Source organism: Antedon mediterranea, chromosome 4 (assembly GCF_964355755.1).
Source record: "Antedon mediterranea chromosome 4, ecAntMedi1.1, whole genome shotgun sequence".
Lineage (NCBI taxonomy): Eukaryota > Metazoa > Echinodermata > Crinoidea > Comatulida > Antedonidae > Antedon > Antedon mediterranea.
Window position 1 is genome coordinate 7,629,006 of NC_092673.1, and position 21,645 is coordinate 7,650,650.

The 21,645-nt window shown below is 30.1% G+C and overlaps 1 protein-coding gene across 2 annotated transcripts in view; it reads right to left on the bottom strand.

Moving 5' to 3' along the window:
* Positions 1–291: 291 nt before the first annotated feature.
* Positions 292–21,645, bottom strand: part of LOC140046518 (pre-B-cell leukemia transcription factor 1-like) — a 94,187-nt gene continuing 72,833 nt past the window's right edge. The window contains exons 5-9 of one of the 2 annotated variants that reach the window (XM_072091188.1): positions 19,327–19,462; positions 15,496–15,652; positions 11,976–12,100; positions 11,470–11,607; positions 292–4,738 (exon numbers count right to left, since the gene is read on the bottom strand). In XM_072091188.1, the coding sequence (XP_071947289.1) occupies positions 4,565–4,738; positions 11,470–11,607; positions 11,976–12,100; positions 15,496–15,652; positions 19,327–19,462 (730 nt within the window). In that variant the 3' untranslated portion in view covers positions 292–4,564. Of the gene's footprint in view, positions 4,739–11,469; positions 11,608–11,975; positions 12,101–15,477; positions 15,653–19,326; positions 19,463–21,645 lie in introns of both variants that reach the window. The other variant, XM_072091187.1, reaches the window with a different exon arrangement.

Genomic DNA, 21,645 nt, shown 5'->3' on the forward strand with positions numbered 1-21,645 from the left:
AATTTTTCTTCCGATTGCGATTAATATACGATTTAAAGACATATCCAAAGGAGAGTGATTCTATAGTCACTTTCTTCTGTTTTGATTGATCGCAAGGCGCCTGACTCACGAAAGAAAAGTGGGCGAGAGTTTTAGGCTGAGTTTACCATGATACTTAGAAAGATAAATAGCCGACTGCTACGGGCCGAATACCCTGCCTAGCAAGATTAATACCGACATATTTAACACTTCTAACTACGCGCTGTAGGAAAAACAAGCTCTGGGCGACAAGTTTGTAGTGTGAAAAGTAAAAGCTACCGATCAGTCTTTTCCGGAAGAGAAATTTCCCCTCTAATTGAGATGCAAGTTCACCATAGATGAGAAAGGAGAAGAAAAAAACATTTAAAAATGTTACGACTTCGTTTTTAATCAGACTAACGATAGTGTTGGCTAACAAATTTTATGTATTAAAAAACAGACAGTCGGAAATAAAGTAAAAGCCGTATTCAGAAGTAATTATTCACTCTCTCTGTTTTTGTTTTAATTCTGTATACTGATTTAAACGATGAACTACGTGATAAATTTGGCACGTTCACGAAAAAACCAGTTAAATAATCTTCTCTGAAAAATGAGTCTGAAAATAAAGCTATATGAAGCGCTTAACAATCAATTTAACAATTCTAAAACTTAACAAGCAAACAAAAAAATCATATGTAATCCCTACGGGAATCTTTATGAAATTAATATTCATATGTGGAAGTCTTTTAAAACATTTTTGGCACATTCGCCTAGTTGCTACATATACTAATTAATAACATTACTCAGGCTTTGTGAGTTAATTACACCATTATCAATCGTAATTACATCACGTGATGCTAACTGGCCAATCGAACATTTTTCAGGAAGTTGAATAAGTTAAGTTGAATACTGTACACGAATTCATTCGCCAGTATGAATCGAGCAATCGATTTTACACGTCACACATGTAACTATACACATTTATAAATTATAATCAGTCATCTGCTTAATAAAGTAACACTCATTGTGATTGGTTGTAAGTTTGACTACTAGTTAAGGTCACGTGTCGTTACTACTCTTGAGTTAGCAACTTGTCAGCAAAAATTATGAATAAAATACTTCAAATGCAAAGGTGTTGATCTAAAGGTATATAATCAATTTTACAATGTCAGGTGTTTTGAGGTAGATATTTCGAAATACAATATTATCAGTGTTGAGTTATGCAGTGGATTTTTTTCTTTGCGTGTTTAAATACATTTGTTTTACACTATTACCCTAATGATCGAATAAGCTCGCCGAAGTTCAGTAGAGTAATATTCGCCACACTAATTTTGATGATGCGAGAAGTCGTAATTAATTTGAACATTATAACGGCCAAATTAATAGTACTGTAAAGCCAGGCCTACAGTAAGCTGAAAACGTCATTCAAGTAATTCACCGAATAAGCGCTGCGCAAGTGCAAAAAACCTCTAGCATTTTATGTTTTGCTTGTTCGATCAGTTACGGTATTATTTATGTATGTTTTCTTTTTCTTTACTCATAATACTAATAGAATAATAAATGTATTAAACCAAACTAATATTCTAGTGAAAAATGAATTTAAATGTGTATATTGGTATTCAGTGTCGTCGCAGGTGTCATTCACGCGACATTCTCTTTAAAATGCTGTTACCATACGTGACAAACTATCAACAATTCATTCGTACTTAACAACCATGTTAACAACTAAACCTCTCCTCAAAACATTAACGTATCCCGGATGTTCACATTTTTATCGTTCTTAAGCTGGAAGCTAAGGCAATATTTTAGCTTAATCCCTCTATGTAAGAAAAAAATGGCAAAGGGGTAATTACGTAGGGGAAAATGCGCACAAAGGGGCAATTACATGAATTCCCTTTAAACATTATTTACTGCTTTCATGAATATTGTTTACCAATACAAATAAGGAGTTTCATGAATTGGTTTCTGTTTAATACCAATACATAATATTTCAATGTATTACAAAAATAAAAGTATTTACTCTTTAAACGAAACAACAAAATATTCCTAATTTGGGATGTTTTTTATTCTAAAATATCATATTAGTTGTCTTAAACAAAATACCCTAATTATAAAACGGAGACGCTTGAAAGGAAATTAATCTACCCCACCCACCACCCAACGCATCTTGATCAGATGTTTAGAAATAGAACACCTCATTAAGAGTTTTTACCGGCCACCTCTGTGGTCAGTGGGAACGTAGCTTAAGAAACATAAGTATAATTGACGCATCTGTATAATAAAAGCAATCATTTTTATCCGTGTTGGAACGCACGCGCCAAATTCTTATTAATGGTGTCAACTGTTTAAAAAGCATTTTAAACATAAAAAACTACCGTAAAAATAAAACAAAAGGCACACATAAGTGATTTCTGTCAAAGGTCATCCAGTAGTAACACCCAACGCCCTCTATACATCCTTTTATGTTTACCCAGAGAAGCAACATAACAGAGCAGCTCCAGTAAAAATAAGTATTTATAAACATCAAATTAAATACAATGCTAAACACATTGAACAAAAAATGTTTCAATTTAGGTTAATAATAGGGAGTTTTCGATTCGCGACGACAAAGCAGCGACTACCAATTATTATTCGCACAATAAACTAGCATGACGTAGTTATATAAATCGAACGATTGATTGATTGATTGATTGATTGATTGATTGATTGATTTGGTCGTCGGTCGTCGAATCGAAAGCTCACTAACACTGGGCGTTTAAACGTAAAAAAAATGACGTTTTAGTTTCAGTAATACTTCTGTTAGTTCTATTTAACAACGTTATATTATCTGAAAGGCAATTTTAATTTTTCTTCCCAAAACAGACAGGTAACATCAACTGAAAATAGCAGCATGTATTACAAGTTTGAAAGGGAAAAAAACTTAACAAAAATAGAAAATACTGCTTATGCATTCTACATCTACATCAAGGTACAAACATATTTACAATTGGTTACTGTACGATGAATATTCATGATATGTAAATCACACACCATGCCATATAAGGAGATTCACAACAATAACTGTCACCCTATTCACACCTCATAAAAATTGATTTTGTTTTCTTTATACATTGTATGTTAATATGCAGCCATACTGCAAGTTACTTTTTAGTATTCACACTTTAATTATGAATATTTAAATTTATGCAAACTAAAAAATTTAAATATGCGCTCTTAAGTTATTAATTTCATGCATAATTGATTACAATTCTTTACAGAAAATTTATCATAAACTGCTGAAATTTCCTTTCAAAATCTATGCAGTATTTTTTTCAAATTGATTTTCCACGACTACTGTTAGTTATATTCAGTCATCAATAAAATAAAATTGATAGGAAAATCTATATAAATACCCTTTTAATTGGTTTTCCCCCAAATTTTAATCAGACACAACAATAGTTACCAATCCGCCTTTTTTTTGGACTAGTTTTCCCATTTAACAGACACACCAGAGTTATATAACATAAATGATACGTGCGATCTGGGTTAGACTCTATATGAGATGCAATCCTCTATATTTTTTACAATTTACATAACCATGTCAAGATTCAATTTTTTTGCTGCAATGAATATTCATAATGTGGGTGGAGCTTCAACTCACTTTCAAATGCATTATACAACCTCCAAATTCCAGATACACAAGTAGATTCACTTTTGCAGATGATCTAACATGAATATTCATAATGTGGGTGGAGCTTCAACTCACTTACAAAAGTATACAACCTTAAAAAAATAACATAGGTATAAGTAGATATCATTTGTGTAAAAGATCTAACATGAATATTCATGAAGGAATAAAAAAATTACACTTTTGACCCATTGCATGTAAATGAATCATCATGAATATTCATGCTTAACAATCATCAGAATTGACAATCACATTTTACAGTAAATGTATTGATCAATATTCATCCAAAAACATAATGCATTTTTCATCATGAATATGCACTGTTCATCATGAATATGCATACCAGTTTGTTATAAATACTTTTGAAAGTGGATAAATAGCTGATTCAGGCATACATACTCAAAACAATTTTAGAAACGCTCCATTGTGCAGCCTTACACTATCGTTAATTCAATTTTCATTAGTTTGTTGGCATTAAGATGCCTTTAAAGTTGAAACCCATTTGGTACCATAAAGTATAATAGATAAAGATTTGGCAGGTGTTCAGTATGAAGTATATTCACCCAAGTCTTATATAACCATGATGATAGCACCATTTAAATCAGGCTAAACTATGTCAGTCTGTTACAACACAAAGACATAGTTTAAGATTATAAGTTGCGATATTGATTAAATAAAATTTCAGACATGAATCTGTAATTTTGTGTTCATTTCATACATCTGTTTGGTTGAGGTATAACCAATAATTAGGTTCATATGTCTTCAATTAAGGGCTTCTTCAGCGTCAGTAACTTAATATATTTCAAGAATCGCCCTCTATATAGGTCATTCCTATTCAAAAACTGTCCACGACATATTATACAATTTAAAAATAGTTGTTAGCAAACTTTTTGACAACTTTTAGTGTTTTCCTTGACTATCGCGAGAATTACTGTTATCTTCATCTAACGTCTGCAATCCTGCAAAATCATTCCAACTTTCCCCTCCTTCGCCGTTACTCCCCCCGTTACTACCTTGATGCACCTTGTCATCACTACGTGGCGACCTCTGATTGGTGTGCTCGTGCGTTGAGTCCTGCAACATCAAATAAAATTAATTTGCATTATTGTTAATATTTTTTATAACTTGATGCTGTAATTTTAACCCTTTGCGTCTCTTTTAATTAAGGAACAATATCAAATAGCATAGATGGATGTGCCGGACATCCCTGGCCAGTTATGAATATATAAATAATTTACTTTATTGCATTTGAAAGATGTATGAATTTTCTATTTTCATTTCATTTCATTTCATTTCTGTCCACATTGAATGGTCAGGTACGTGCAGATAGAGTAAAATACTGTAAGGTTCATTAGTTTTAATTGAACCTGGCCTGAAAGCGGGTCATTTTTACAAGGAAATGATAACAAACAACTAAGCAATACTCACTTCATCTTGGAATTCCACTGAACATGCTAATCAGTGATAAATGATGGATGGGTTTCAAAGATGACAACAAAAGCATAAGGTGCAACGATGTATGAATTAAAATTAACTAAAAAAGTTGTGAAAAAGGTCATTGATGAACTTTTAACACTTGCAATGCAATGACACATTGAATGAATCAGAATTCATGCTGTTATGAACGCAAGTGAAAAAAAAAACAACATGCAAGCATCTATAGATGCACTTTCACTCTTTAGCTGTAACAAAATGAATTGTTAAATTGAATAAATTTGAATTAAAAATGTAACTGTAAATGGTTAAATAAGCTTTAGGGAATTTTATAAAATTATAATTAATATCTTGTTGTTTTTGTGGAATGATGTTATTGTTAATTTCCTGTTTCTGTATGTTTTGTATATGAATGTACTATCCGAAATAAAGAAAATAAATGGATTTGTGAATGAATAAATATTACTATAACATTGGAGATTCAGTACTTTAACTTATATGGTTATCTGCATTTTCAATTTAGCGCTTGTTTATCCTATTGTGTTTATATTATGTATATATCTTACAGTATTGAGGCAATCTTTAATTTGGAATGAAATTTAGATATTATCTATTATCAATTAAAATATGAAAAGTTACTGGTAAAGTAAATAAGTAAGCCTCAAATTTGGCCAACTATCATTATACCAGCTTTATCATCATCTACACCACAAAGAACAAATGCAGTGATCATTGTCCAGCCGAGCCTTTTTAACCAATCATTGGTGTTGGGTAATTGAAATGCATTGAATCAAGCATACTACCTACGCTATAACCTAAAACACGTGAAAAGACAAAGTTAACGGCACATAAAAGGTTGATAAAGATGTGTGTGCGATTTGACGGCTATATCCTGATAAAATAGTAATGTTGGTATAAAATCTACCATTAAAAATAAATAAAATCATGCAGTTATGAAATGATGTTGCTATAAAATCTAACCTAATAGAAAATACAAGATTAAAACATCAGATAATTTCAAAGATAAATTTAACAAATCTTTAAATAATTCCTTTGTATAATAAAAAAAAATGTCTAAAATGATAGAATTTGGTTTTTTTTCTTTAACAAATCTTTAAATAATTCTTATATAATCTTTTTAAAAAATGATAAAGTAATTATCTAAAATGATTGGATCTAAATTGTTCCCCTCATTTAAAAAAAATAAATAAATAAAGGCATTATAAGTGATATACAACTAATCCAAACAGAGGCGGGTAGAGATTGCAAAGTGTAGAAAATCCGTAAGGAAATGTTAATAATCCTAGGAAAACCCAAAGATAACCTTAAAATTAATTCCAATTGATACCAACATGACAGCACATTTGTCAGTTCCTGAAAATTGGTATCTTTGGATTTTGTTACGGATTAAACTGAGAAATTGTCCAAAATTAGGTTTTAGTCTTGTAACTTGTAAAAACAGTAGAATCTCTATTCTAAAAAAAAATGGTCTCCGAAATAGAGGAGTCCACTAAATAGAAGGGGTGTATTTTTAAATTGTCCGATGTTCCAAATGGGAAGATTGGTAATGAATTTTAAAATATATTTGTTTAGTTTCTTTAATATTACTTAAAAATCTTATATTACTAAATAATAACCTACAACAACGCTATCAAACAGAACAATTACTTTTTAAATATTTTAAGATGAATGTACAATAAAAATCTCCATTCTATTTTATTAAAACATTTTAATAGATGAAATTGAATATTAATTTCACTGAATCCTATAACATTAAAATTGTACAAATAAAAATAAACAATAGTATATTATTATGAAAAAATACAAAATGTTAAAAAAACAGTCATTTTACAATCACATAGATACAAAATATACATTTTACATGTTAATAATTTTCTAGTATGGTAATAGTAAATAAAAAAAGAAACAGCACCCATTAATTTTACAAAAACACATCAGCCAGTAAAAGAAGGCCTATACATCATGTTTTAAATACTTTTACAAGATAGTTTAAAAGTTTGACTGTAATTATGTATAAATTCTTATTTAGGATCATACCAATTGTGATGGAAATTAAAAACACTCAAAATGATCTAATATCCAACATCGAGTGTTACATAAATGTAAATCAAGTGTTCCTTAAATGTAAATCGAGTGTCACTTGAATGTACATCAAGTGTTCCTTAAATGTAAATCGAGTGTCACTTGAATGTACATCAAGTTTTACTTAAATGTAAATTGATTCTTCATAGCAAAGAACACACTAATTGTTGCTTAATGAAAATTGAGTGTTGCTTATTATTAATATTAAGTGTTACTTAAATGTACATCAAGTGTTACTTAAATGCACAAGTGCTTCTTAAATGTACATCGAGTATTACTTAAATGTATCTAGTATTACTTAAATGTACATCGAGCATTACTTACATGCACATTGAGCATTACTTAAATGTACATTGAGCGTTACTCAAATGCACATCGAGTGTTACTTAAATGTACATTGAGCATTACTTAAATGTACATTGAGCGTTACTTAAATGTACATTGTGTGTTACTTAAATGTACATCGAGTGTTACTTACAATACTTGACAGATTTAATCGATGGTTCCACTAGAATTAATATTTATGATAGTGTTATGGGAATAAGCCAATAATATTTGACAGTATTTTATCGGGAGTCCCACTAGGCCTAATATTTAAACAAAAATTACCATTTAAACCCAAGTAAAGCATAAATATAATCAAAAGCCTCATTAGCCTTAAGCTGAAGACAATTAAATCTCTTAAAGGGTTTAAAACAAATTATCAATGTGAATTATTCAAAAGCACTACAAGGAACGACATCAAAATTCAATGTTTAGACACATTATAAAATGTTAAAGAAATTAAAACAACTGTAAGTTCAGCAATAAATGAATAATTCCAAGGTTATAACAAAATATCAGCGCAGTTTGAGTTAAAGAAATATGGTAATTGATAAAACAATTATCTTGCGCTTAACTTAATGGTGGTAAAATGTATTAACTTTACACAAATCTACAAATAAAAGTGATAGTTTTATATAATTAAAATTTGCTTAATCAATATTCATAATTTCATTATTTATTCTTGTTGACAAATATGGAAATTGATAAACTAATAATAATTTCAACCTATTGTCACCAAAATAATTTGTATTTAATAAGTGTTATTTGATATCAATTATTGTTGAAAAAATGGTGTATTCATAGAAGAATTGTTTGCTATTAATAATTATCATTTTGTCAAATTAACTATTGATAAATAATAATTATCATAATTATTGTTGAAAACAAGTGTAATTTCATCTTTTTTAAATGTTTGCATAATTTATATATTAATAATTATTAATTAAGTGAAATTAATAAGTATGAAATGTTTATTATTATTAATCAAATTTGGCAAATATAAAGTAGAAATAGCATTATTGTAGACAATAATTTGTTACAAGGTGGCAGTTAAATTAGGTACAGTAGTAAATGAAATATACGCTCATAGAATCCAAATAGCATTTCCACCTAATAATCAAACCTCGGCCAAATTGTAAATACAGACATGTGATTGTATCGTTGCTTGACATGAAAGCTAAGATATCAATTTCAAGATTGTGCCAGATCTCGCAAGTTCAACACGAAGATCAGATGAATTAATTCAACCTCGGTGTAAATCTCTTAAGCATGTTTAATCATGTGATTATCATGGATTTAATTTGATCTTAGGATTTAACGAATTGTCTTAAATTTGATCAGAGTTTTCAGTGTTAATGAGATTAGAATTTTGGGATTTACATCATATAAGAATGAAGATCATAATTTGTTAATACTGTATTTTCATATACTTTTATATTTGCAATTTAAAATGTTTAATTAATAGAAATATTTGCCTGAATCTTAAGTATAAATTGGCTTATTTGGTCTTAGGATTAATGCTATCTTAAATTTAATCATGAACATTTAAAAATTAATATATTTAGATCAGATATAGAGAACACAATTTGATAATTGTATGATTTTAAAGCAAGATATTCATTTTCCAAATAAATCAGATTATCAATTATTAGGTAAAATTAACAATTAAATTGATAAATAAAATAAGATAGATACATTTTAAGAATATTATTTATATAAAAATTTAATAATTAAAGTTGATTGAAATTCTAAATTCTGTAATAAAATTAACAGTTATCACTAAATAGACTATTTTTCGCAGTATTCATGTAGATTTCAAATATAAAATAATCTTGGTAAAGTGATTTTCTTTCTTGATGTAATTTCTGATTTATTATTAATCCCAGAGAGATCTAGTTGGATTTGCGGATTACAACCAAAAATTAACGTATAAATACTAGATGACATACATATATCGCCCTTGAAAAAAAAAATCTAACATTAACAGACGTTATTGTAAATCAATTTAAACTCTCCACTTTTAAACTATCAAATGCTTTAAGTGAATAGGTGAGCCGAACATGTTAAGCTTTTGTGCAATATATAAGATTTAACAGAAACATAAGGTTTACAAATCCAATTTTAAAATAAACCTTACAAAATGTAAACTGAAAACGATAATATTTTATCAAAAACTTTACCAAGATACTATTTGTTGGACTACACAACACATTTTTGCAATACATTACACATATATTTATTAAGAAATTTTCGGACTGTGTTTATACGACGATCTATATTTATAGTTATACCTTAAAGTTGTTAATTTAAAACCGATTAATAAATATTAGAATTATTTCAACTTTTCAATAAAATAATGTTTTGTATCATATTAATCACAAAATGTTTAAAATGTTTGGATTATTAAATACAAAAATATGCTAAATTTGATTTTTTTAAACAAAAACGTTAAAACTTATAAATTATTTATTACAGAATTCCAAAAGTTTAGTTATTTGTAATACTATTAATAGGATAACAAATTACGAATTTTTAGAGTGTTATGACAAAATTATAAAGTGTAGTGCATTGAAATAAAATTAGCTTAAGAGCCAAGAAGGCAATTAAATACAACAGGACTATTTCCCAAAGACCGCTGCAGACAGCGTGGTGTCAATCAACGGATTATCTACCTATTTTTTCATTCAATTGGGTTTATGTATCGCAATTACCATTCTCCTTTAGGGAATCAAATCTATTTATGAAAGATATTCATATGATTCAATGACCTAAGAAAAATACTGCAGTTCAAAAAAATATATGCATTGATTGTGTTTCTTCTTTGTTTATACAAAAATAAAGGATTTACAACTATGACTTTGTTCATTATCTATCTATCTATTTATATATGATAAAAGCTTTAATTGTAAATAAGAAAAACATTACATCTATAATTTATAAAGTTTTTAATGATTTGATTTATTTTGTTACTAAAAATACAAATTATAAGTTAAAAATTCTGTACAATTTATGCATTAGCAGATGTGTAAAAATTAAAATCACCAAGTAATATATTTTTTTAATTTAACCGATTTTACACATTGATCACAACCCTTTGTGCATTTCAAGAAAAGACGGTTAAATGGAATGGAATAGAGTTTCCATGTCATGATCAATTTAAATATTTAGAATATACTGTACATTGATTTTATTTCATACCTTAAGTTACTTGGCTGCACAACACTATCAAAAGATCTTTAAAATATTTAATAAATAGTTGGAACCTATCTCCTCTTAAGCTAAATTTTTATTCGTAAAATTACATTTAACACTAAACGATAACATCGTACGCTTAAAGATGAACCTGGACACGTGAAGGTACATTTTATTTTGTACAGGGCGAATAAGGACCCTTATTATGGACATCATTATTTTTGTAAGTGAATATAGAAAAGAACAAAAGGATAAAGAGGACATGGTTAAATTCTTACAAAGTATACTAATAAATGAACAGTCGAAATTTAAAAAATACTTTTATGAATGTGTCCTACAAGGGAACAACAACCTAAACTGGTTTAAGATTTTGTTTTTGTTCATGGTGTTGGTCTTTCACACCTGCTCCGGTCCAGCTTCAGTTTGTGTTAGATTGAGCACAAATTATTAGTGACTTTTCGTTTTCATGATGCGCCATGCAGTAAAAAAATTGGAGCATAGCTGTATGAAGCATCGTGAAAATATGAGATTCAATTGTATATGTCGCTACATAGCTCTATCAGAATGGGTAAATGATCAAGCGATTACAGTATTTATTGATTTTTAAAAATGAAAAATGAGTGGGTATAATTTCATGCAAAATCTACGATGCAAGTGTGGTTGATTTATGGCATGCAGGATCGAGCACATCAACTTAAAAGCAAGGCATGATGGGAAGGAATTGAGCGAGTTGGACATCATGAAGCACCTACCATATCGCTTCCTCCATTTCCACTTGCAGGGTGTTGGTTACTATATTGAGACATGTTGTACATAGAAGACTGGGTGCTTGGGGGCGCTGTGTCATTGTAACCCCCTGTTTGTGAAATTACTTGGCGAAGGTTTTGAACCTATTAAAAAAAACAATGAAATTAAATGTATGTTTATTACTATGCAACCACGTGTAAAAATGCACAAACTTTTGCCAAATTTCAAAATATTGTAATCATTGCATTGAAAAATTAATATTAAAGACGTCGAACTTTCAATAGTTATTTCCTTGTTGAAAAAAATGTTGTTTTTGTTTAGAACAATGCATGCAACAGTATCTTAAGTCGAGACGATATGAAAAATAAGGAAGAAAAGAAAAATTAAAAGCTGACCCTAGATATTGGAATGTTTAATAGCACTCAAGCCTGGCAACAACAATTATGTTTTGCCCTAGTTTACAGTATGTTGATTGAATCATTCGGATTATGTTACACTGAGTAGTACATACCTGTGACTGAACATTTGCCCCAACCTGGTTCGCCATCTGATAGCTGTCTCCATTCTGCATACCCATTGAGTATTCTGAACCTCCCATAATACCTCCTGGTCCTGTCATTGAAAAACTCCCTGAGCCTAAAAAATAATGATACATTTTAATAAATCATAATCATATTTGTATTGGGAAATAAATGAAAAATTATTTGAACGCAGTGTCCAACAAAACATCCCCTCGGAATAGGGGTTGGTCAAGGAGGGGTTCTTCACTGTATATGGATACTGTATTTGGATTTTTAAGAAATAAAATAAAGACCTCAGTATTTGTCTCTAAATTATAATTCTTTCAATTTAAAACCTTACTGAATTAATTAAGATGAAAAAAATATTGTCTATAAAATGAAGACACAAGACTCGGAGATTAGATTCTTGTCTTATGATGATCCTAATCTCTTCAACCCAGGGTTTATTTAAACAATTTAAAACAAAAAATAGCATCTCTGCAACAAATTTGGATATAAATTTTGATGTCAAAATTAGTTGAAAAAAATGTTGTGATGAGCAATGAATTTTATAATTTTCAACAAAGTATAATATTTTTCGTCTTTTTTGTTGTCCTTTTGTAGTATATTTTCCTTTCAATTGTTGCATTTATATGTTTTTATGTCATTTTCTATTCGTTTTGACTGCTGTTATAGAAAAATAAAATATATACTAGACATGTAACTTGTCACTTTGACGAGTTAGTTATCCGCACGACAAAGGCCACGTAGACGTCATACGTTAGAATATTGCACACAGAAAAAGATTATGGCAATATGACCTGAACTGAACAATATGATATGTTGTTATTGCTGAATTCTGTTATTTTGTGTCATATTATATATATACCGGGTACAATAAAGTATACATATTACATACAGTGTAGAATAGGTGAAATGACTGGACCCGCCATTTATTCCAATTTTTAACATAGCGACGGTATCAAAATGAAACACTAAGATAGCAATTTCTGAAGGAAATTATCTCGGCAACAACATATTAATGTGTAAAAGAAATTTAAATACGTAAAATATTGATGCGCGCTCTTTTAAATGTGATGAATTATGACGCAAAAGATGAAAATGCAACTTTTTTTATTTAACTGGTCATATGATGACGTCACAATATCTGATTGGCAAAATGTTTACATAAATTCGTATCTACAATCCAATAGCTTCCAGAAAACGTTTTAATCATGATTATCACGTTTTATTCTGACGAGCTATAACAGATTGAAATTTACTGTAAAGACGAAAATAAGTGACCCACGTTATTTACATTTTTAGACATGATGACGTCATAAAAATTAAAATATTTTTAACTCATACGAAAGATAGTTGATTGACCTAGATAATATAAAAATCGGGGTAAAAATGAAAAACAGATAATTGGAGATGCGCTCTATTAAATGTCATGCGCTATGATGAAAGATACAAAAATCCTATATTTTATATTCGCATGGCCATACGGTGACGTCACAATGTTCAGTTAGCCAAATAAATGCATGATCCAAAATCTACAACTCATCAACTTTCAGAATATGCAAAAAAAATTACTTTCACCGTTTAGTTTAGGAACTACAACTGTTTAAAAAAGGGCATAATTTTGACAAATTTTGACGATTTTTTGAACTTTTTCATCAAAAATGCACGTAAATTATCCAATTCAACGTGCCCGTATGACGCAATTTTAAGTCAAAATTGTTCAAAAGTTGGTAAAATTACAAGAAAAGGCTGGAAAAACATAAATCACGCGAAAAAAAATTGTTTTCAACGCTACGTGCGTACCGCGCGCGTAAAAATTTGAGCGCACGTGGGAATTTTTTACATGCTCTAAATGACATGAAACGCGTAGAAAGTTGATTAGATAGTGATTTTTCGCATTTTGAAATTTTAAACGCGCGTGCACGCGTAACTTCGTGTGAAACATGCCAATTTTTTTTCACATTCAGTTAGCGCAAGATATCAATTAAACTTTTGTTAAGTTTCAATTTAAATTGCTATATGGTTTTCAATCTATGTTAAATAGGCGAAATTCGTAAAAATGCGCGTAAGTCATGTTGCGCAACTCTGACGTCATTCAAAAATAGGAGGTGCACAACTTCACCTGAATGATCTCATGCTGACAAAGTTATAACATGTTATGTTTACACGTTTTTGAGATACGCGAGACACAAAAATAGAGGAGAAAGAAAGAAAAAAAAAAAAAAAAGTAACAGGACAGCTACAAGGAGTTATCCGCTGAGTGCGGATAACTAATAATTATCTTTAAAAAAATACTTTATTCGATGTCAATCACTAATTTAGGCGTCACCTTAAAGAATGAAGGTAACCATAAAATGTAATGCCGTGTATTTTCGTAAGTTGTTAAATGTTATCTTATTTCAGACTAGACAATATATTTTTATTATTTTCATGGTATTATTTAAGCCCAAAATATATCAAAATTTATTCCACACGTATAAGATCAGTTAAATCTTAAAATTAAATATTGAGAAAGATCAAGTCTTCGACTATGGTAAGAAATTATGTTATAGTGCCCTCTATAATTTCAAACTGGTTCCAAGTATTTTATACAAAATTGAGAATTCTACATGGTATAAACAATGAAGGCAAACAAAGACTACATCAACCTACTTTGGTCCAACATAACAGCTATAATTAGTACTGTACTAGTACTGCAAAAGTTATTAATTTCCATTCAATTGCAATAGATCGCCAATGAAACTAGGAAATAGGGCATACTTGCCGGCCAATTAATATCAAACTCGGTCGTAGCCAAAGGGGTTTTCTCATATTTACAAACACTAATCAAGCAATTGGAGGTAGGTAAAAGGTTAAGCCTGGTTTCAATAAAATAGGATGTCTCAGATGTATGTAATCTATCAGATACAGTAAGACAGACAGAGTCAATCTCAGTTAAATTGTACGAAATACAGTACCCTTCCTCTGGGCACCCCTATTAAAGGAACAGTATCAGGTAAAATGTACAATGGCAGAAATATACAGTATAGGGGACAGCCTAATTAAGGAGACATGTGGTTAAGGTCCATAGGTGTCCCTTTAATAGAGATTCCAGTTCTACTACAGGTGAAACCGTACCATATATATTCAATATAATCATAATTTCATAACCGAATTATTACTTGGCCAATACATACAATACATCTATTTGGATGTTCAATTTAGGAGAAACCGTACACAGTACACCCTATATTATAAATGGGCATTTTACAGATAGAGTTATGAAGAGAAATGAAGTGCCTCGGGAAAAACAGGACTTTCTATCTGGTCTACTAATCAGACAATTAATGATAAAACGAAGCAGACAAATTACAACAATGGTTAATTTGCTTGATTTTACTAAAAGCTTTAAATGACCCATCACTTGACATCAGATAAGGACTTTTATTTTCGTAAAAGAGACAGAGTTCTAACATGCATTTAAAACCTTGTATTATTTCTAAATCTTACCACTGTTAGGTCCCGTACCTGACGGTGTCGTTGGTGTGGAGCTAGGTGAACGACTTTGTGAGCCTACAGACGCTGCTGCAGCCGCTGTCTTTGCGGCATACAGATTCGCTTCCTCCTGCGCTTTTCCAATGTTCTTCTTGTAACGAATTCGCTTATTACCAAACCAATTAGAAATCTGCAAACAGGAAATCATATAATTAATAGGTTTTTTAATAGTTCAAAATAATGGTATGCAAATTTGATTTGAGCACCTTGACTTGGTTGTATGTTAGTACATTTGGTTGTATGTTTCGATGTAGTACCTATGGTTGTGATTTTGGTTGTACAGATATGATAGTGTCTTTGATTGCAAAATAGGTTGCAGTACATTTAATTGATGGTAGTGACTTGTAGTGATTTTTGTTGTTAGTGCCATTGGTTGCACGTGGGTGTATCACCTTTGGTTGTATGGTAGTGACATTGGTTGTATGCTATTTGGTTGCAAGCAAGGGTGTAGGATGTAGTAATATTGTAGCATTTGGTTGTATGGTAATGCCTCTAATTGTGCTGGTGATTTTGTCTGTATGGTTGTATAGTCCCTTTGGTTGCATGTTAGTATGTGTTGTACAGGAACCTTTGTGTGTATGCTATACATATAGTTCTTTTGTTTAAATGATAGTGAATTTATTTTTATGCCAGTCTTTATACTAGAAACTTTGGTTTGCTGGTGTTTTGTGTATGTATTGCTAGAGATGTTTGGTATTTTGAAAGAAATAAAGAAAGTAAAGAACTTTTTTTAAAGAATTTTAATGGTAGTTTACTATATAACTTATAAACCAAGTTATATAGTAGATCAGGAACAGTATTGGCAAAGGGACCTTCTATATAGTAGATAGTTATTACACATATCTTAAGAGGCCATACTTCCTATCATGTGGAAAGGGGAGTCAGATAGCGACGAGTCTCGTCTTTTCCTGGCTTTATAATGAGCCCCCATGCGTGCCGCGTGTTGACAGGCTGGGGTTCTAAGCGGGGACACAAACACTGGTTCAGTTCCTCTTTGAAGGACTTTGCGATGTTATCTGCCCCGTTTGGCTTATCACTGTTGCCAACATATTACTCACCATGAAGGGGAATTGGGGTCAAGGCTTTAAACACTCAATTCAACATACCCTTAGGCTCTCTATCTAATTGAAGTACTGTAAGCTAGGCCGACAGTAGAAAAAATAAAAACCTTTACTTGATCATACTAAATTGAATTACCATTATCAATACTATTACATTTTTTTTGATAGGCAAGATAAGAAAGAAGAAAATTTAATTATATCTATGGATAAATTCAATGAAGATATATTTTTACCAAATCAAGTTGAAATGCCAAGGGGCATAAATGATTAGAACATCATTTTAAAAAAAAATAGAATAAAAAAGATATTTAAAAAAAAAACATTTAATAGTAACGTCATTTCTGATAAACAAATCATACATGAATTATATTTAAGGTAACAGATTTTTTAAATATCATTCTATTGATGAAATTGAAAAAAAATGTATTTCTCATTCTACTGAATATATTAAGAATAAAGATAGATTTAAATGCTATTATTGATTATCAGCATGTCCTAAGAATGTGTGCCACTGATACAAAAGTTCAATAAAGTTTATCGTTCATCATGAAACAGTTTAAATCTGTTCCTAAAAGCTTGTCCTTCTTTATTCTAAGCGCTGTGAGACCTGTTGGTATTAATGTAAATAAAAAATAACAAAATGGTTAGAGTTACAGTAGTAGTGCCTACTGTATATAATTATGGAGAGGGGTGTACATTTTAAATTGATTTACTATATCTTGGTTTTGTTTGTTTGTTGAGAATAGGCTATTGGCGGTTTTATCCAGGTACAGTAGGCTAGGCAAGGCCATACACTATTCAGCATTATCATCAACCATGAGAGAAAACTTGATTCAATGTATATTTTAGGCTAGAGGGCTATCTTAAAAAAAATTTCTGAAAGAGGACTATCTCAGACCAAGAATTATAAATATGGATTAAATATTAACAACAATATTATAACTTTTTTTAATTACTTTTGTGGGAAATTGTGTTGCATATTGTCTAAATATCATCATAAATATCATAATAAATAAAAAACATTATGAACTCAATTTTAATTTTACATTTTCTCTTAAATGATACTGATAGTATCATTAGACAAAATGCAATACTTATAATGTTGGAGTTTCATAGTTGAATGTTAATAGCCTAAGATTGGCAGACTGTCAGATCTTTTAGCAGGTACCAAAGCATAATATCATTTTATTACACTGGGTACACTTCTTAAAAGTAGTTTTAATTGGCTCCAATTTTTGCTGTGGGATGATATAATGTTATCAAATATAATTAATATTTCAGTAGGATTTTCAAATAATAATTAAAATATAATTACTGGTAGTATAAAACATTTTGTAATTAATTTTAAATAAAGTTTTCATTATATTTAAAATATCAAAAGAGAATTTAGCAATTATAATTCATCAATGAATTTCGAAAATACCTGTTGTATGTTATGCAACAAAAGTAAAACAAATTACAAGGCTACAGGTATATCAAATTGATGTTTAAAATTACTTATACTGTAAGTGAGATTTGATTTTTTTTTTTTTGCTTACACTTGAAGCATCCATTTTATTAGTTATCTAAGTTTTTGGGAGTTAATAGTTATAGACCATTGATTTTCAGAAAAATTGATAATTAAAATCTTGAGTTATCTTTATCATCAATATGGTTTGAAATAATAATAAAAGCATGCCCTATGTTGCTCTCTTTCTCGCTCAGTTCCAAAAGGGAAGGAGTATATATTAAAAGATTACATTAAAACGGTATCAGCTTCACAAGATATAATATTATTATATATGATTACTATATTTAGTGGAACACTATATCAATCGTCACAATTGCTACTTCGGACAATTAGCCTATCCTTCCCACTAATTTCAAAGGCTACACTTTATAAATAGAAACGACTGCTATTTATGATGCCTTTAATTTAGTTATACGATGAAAAGCAAACTTTACATATTCTGCTGCACGATTTGCCTTCTGAAATGTCAGAGTAAGAGGTCAAAGATTATTTCTAAACATACACCTACAGTGTAGCTGCTTATAGTTGATATGATGGATCACACTAGTGAGACTGAGAGGAAGGTGTCTTTGCCATACTATTGGTATCCTTATGGAAGATACTTTACTCTTATCCTTCAGATGAGACATAAAGCAGTTGGCCCAATGAACATACAATGCACAATAAGGAACGGTATTTTTAAGGATCGCCTACCGCTGCGCTGATTACGTGGACTGCACTGCTATAGGACCAAATCCGAATTTAAACTCAAAATGAATTTCTTCTTGGAGTAAAGTGTTTATGCATTGTTGTTCTCTTTGGCTGCAAGTTTTTGTGTATTTATAAATGATTTTTAAATTGTTATTGTAAATATTTCGTAAAATGTTTTATTGAAATTCTCTATTTTATCTTAATGTGCTACTCAGTTAAGAAGGTAACACTGGCTCTTAGAGGTTTAGTTTGCCTTTGTGATTCCTGCTACTTTGTGGTTGTTTGTTGTTGTGTTTATGATGGTTTTGGCAATAAAGAAGAAGAAAAAGAAGTTATATTGTTTGAAAACTGAAAGTTTGCATGCCAAAATCAAATGTTGATATAAAGTTTGCAGTATACCACGTATATCTAGTTCTGAAATAGTTCTGTTGACCATCCTCAAGAGTGAGAATTATATATGTGGTGTACTGCAAACTTTATATCAACAAGAATAAAAAGACCATGAGTCTATTGATAAAAGGCTGCAGTCAGCAATAGATTTACCTGTGCAACTGTAAGTCCACATTTCCTGGCTAACTCCTCTTTTGCCTCTTCACTTGGATACGGATTACTAAGGTGGGAATAGAAATACTCATTCAGGATCTCTGTTGCTTGTTTGCTGAAGTTCCTCCTTTTTCTTCTGCAAAAACAAAAGTAACAAGCTGATTATCTTCTATTCCAAATAATGCAATACAGTATATACTGTACATCTCTTTCTAGATAGATGGTTTTATTGGACATGTGTGTAATAGGGATCACCCAAATTTACAATACATCGTTTTCTACTAATTTTCTTCTCAACCAATATGAATACAGTCAACTCTCCCTGGATTGAATACCAGGTCTAATTTAAAATCTTTTTTTTTATTTGTAAAAAAGAAATTGAGATCTCTTGGACCTTACAAGCGTTTCATGAACTCTGATAATTTGTTGGGAGGGTCAACTATATTACCATTTTCAATCACCCTTTATTATTTACTTACTTATTTAGAATTCTGTAGACCCAAACATTTTTTATAAGATTTATATATGGAGATAATTTTTCCATTAGTCTGAATATTGAATGCTCTATTTAACAAAGCAGGCTTTCAATAAACAGGTTTAAACTTAGTTAGCAACAAAAATGGTCATAACATGATTTGAACCTAGTATTTTAAACAAGAGCATTAACCTAACGGTTACATTACTATTTATAACAAAGTGGTAGTAATAGTTGCCATAATTAGTCGGTATTACTCCATTTAACTGGTGATGTCATCCAGTTAACATCTGTATTTAGTAAACATTAATATCCTGACGTGGCCTTCACCCGATTTAAGCTGATAGGACTAGACACTAAGTCGTCCCCAGTAAAAATTCATGAGTTACCCAGCTTATAAACTACAGCTGACAAGCTCTTAGTCAGATAGGAGGGTGATTTTGTTTAATACTCAGTACTACTGTACAGTCATGGACCTATGCTATATAGTATAGGCATGACAGAAGATTTATTGTGGTAAATCAAATCTCTCTGTTACTACAAACTAGTTCAACAATAGCATAGTAAAAGCAAAATTTAGGATTAACTTTAAAACTGATGATGTTATCAAAGAAAGTACAGCATAGAACATCAAGTATATTCAGGGTAAACCCCATGAAACAAATAAGGGGCCTAAAATACATGTTTTAACACTAAGGCCAAGCACTCACTTTTATGGGTCCCAAAATAATTACAATTTGTACAAATTATTGCAACAAAGTTAATGTATTAATTTATCAATTTGGATAGAAATGAGGCTACTAGGAATGAATAATAAATCTTTAAGCTTTTGTGCATTTATTTTTCTCTCTTAAATGTTAACAAAATCTTAAATGTATAAATAATTCACAATTGCAGGTTTTATTATCTGTTACCTTGCACAATAATTATATAATAATTTCTCGTCAATTCTAAAAAAACCAGACTACACAAAAACAAGCATCTTGTCAACAATTTATTTGAATTTTTATTAAGAATTTGAAAAGGGTTAAATTGTTCATACTTTTAGAAAACAAGACAAGTTTAGGCCATTAGGCCGAGCAGTGGCTTGTATTGTATTTGTATTTGAAGATGTATGGTGTCAAAATAAATACAAGCCAGATACTTTTTATCATTTAATACAAAAATAAAATTCAAAAGGAAATTCAGTTTTACTAAAATAAAAGTTGACTGTGTACGAATTAATTTGGATTTGTTGAATTTTATAAGTCCCTTAATTTTCGATATCCCATTTTGTTTGTGCAAATCTTAAAAATTAAGTATGTGCAAAACAAAGGTATAAGAATTACAAACATGTAAACATTTTAAATTACCAATTTTATGTAAACTGCCTCGTTTACAGAGTTGCAGTAATTGCCGAAAACTGGAAGGCACAGTGGCATTTTTAAGCATGATTGATGGCCTATTTCAATATATTCATGGGATTCTCAATTTATTCATGGGTAGTAAATACCTATTTGAATCTATTTGAATAAGTTTTGTTCTTTTTTGTTTAAAATTCGTAGAATATACACAATTGTTCCATAAACCATCGATATTTTTCGCATCCTTTTCAGAAACATTTGGCTTAAAAAAAAGGGTTGAAATTTTAATTAAATGCCTTCAAATTGAAAATACTGTAATATCTTACTGTATATTAACAGTAGCCAGCCATTAGACTCCAGGGTTGGTTTATAATTTAGGATATAAAGTGCTATATAAATGTTGAATTTTATAGGACTTTTTTTAATGTTGATGTTACCCAAGCAATTGAGATGTTTGATGTTGAATTTTTTCAAATTTTATTTTTGTCGATTTTTGCCAAA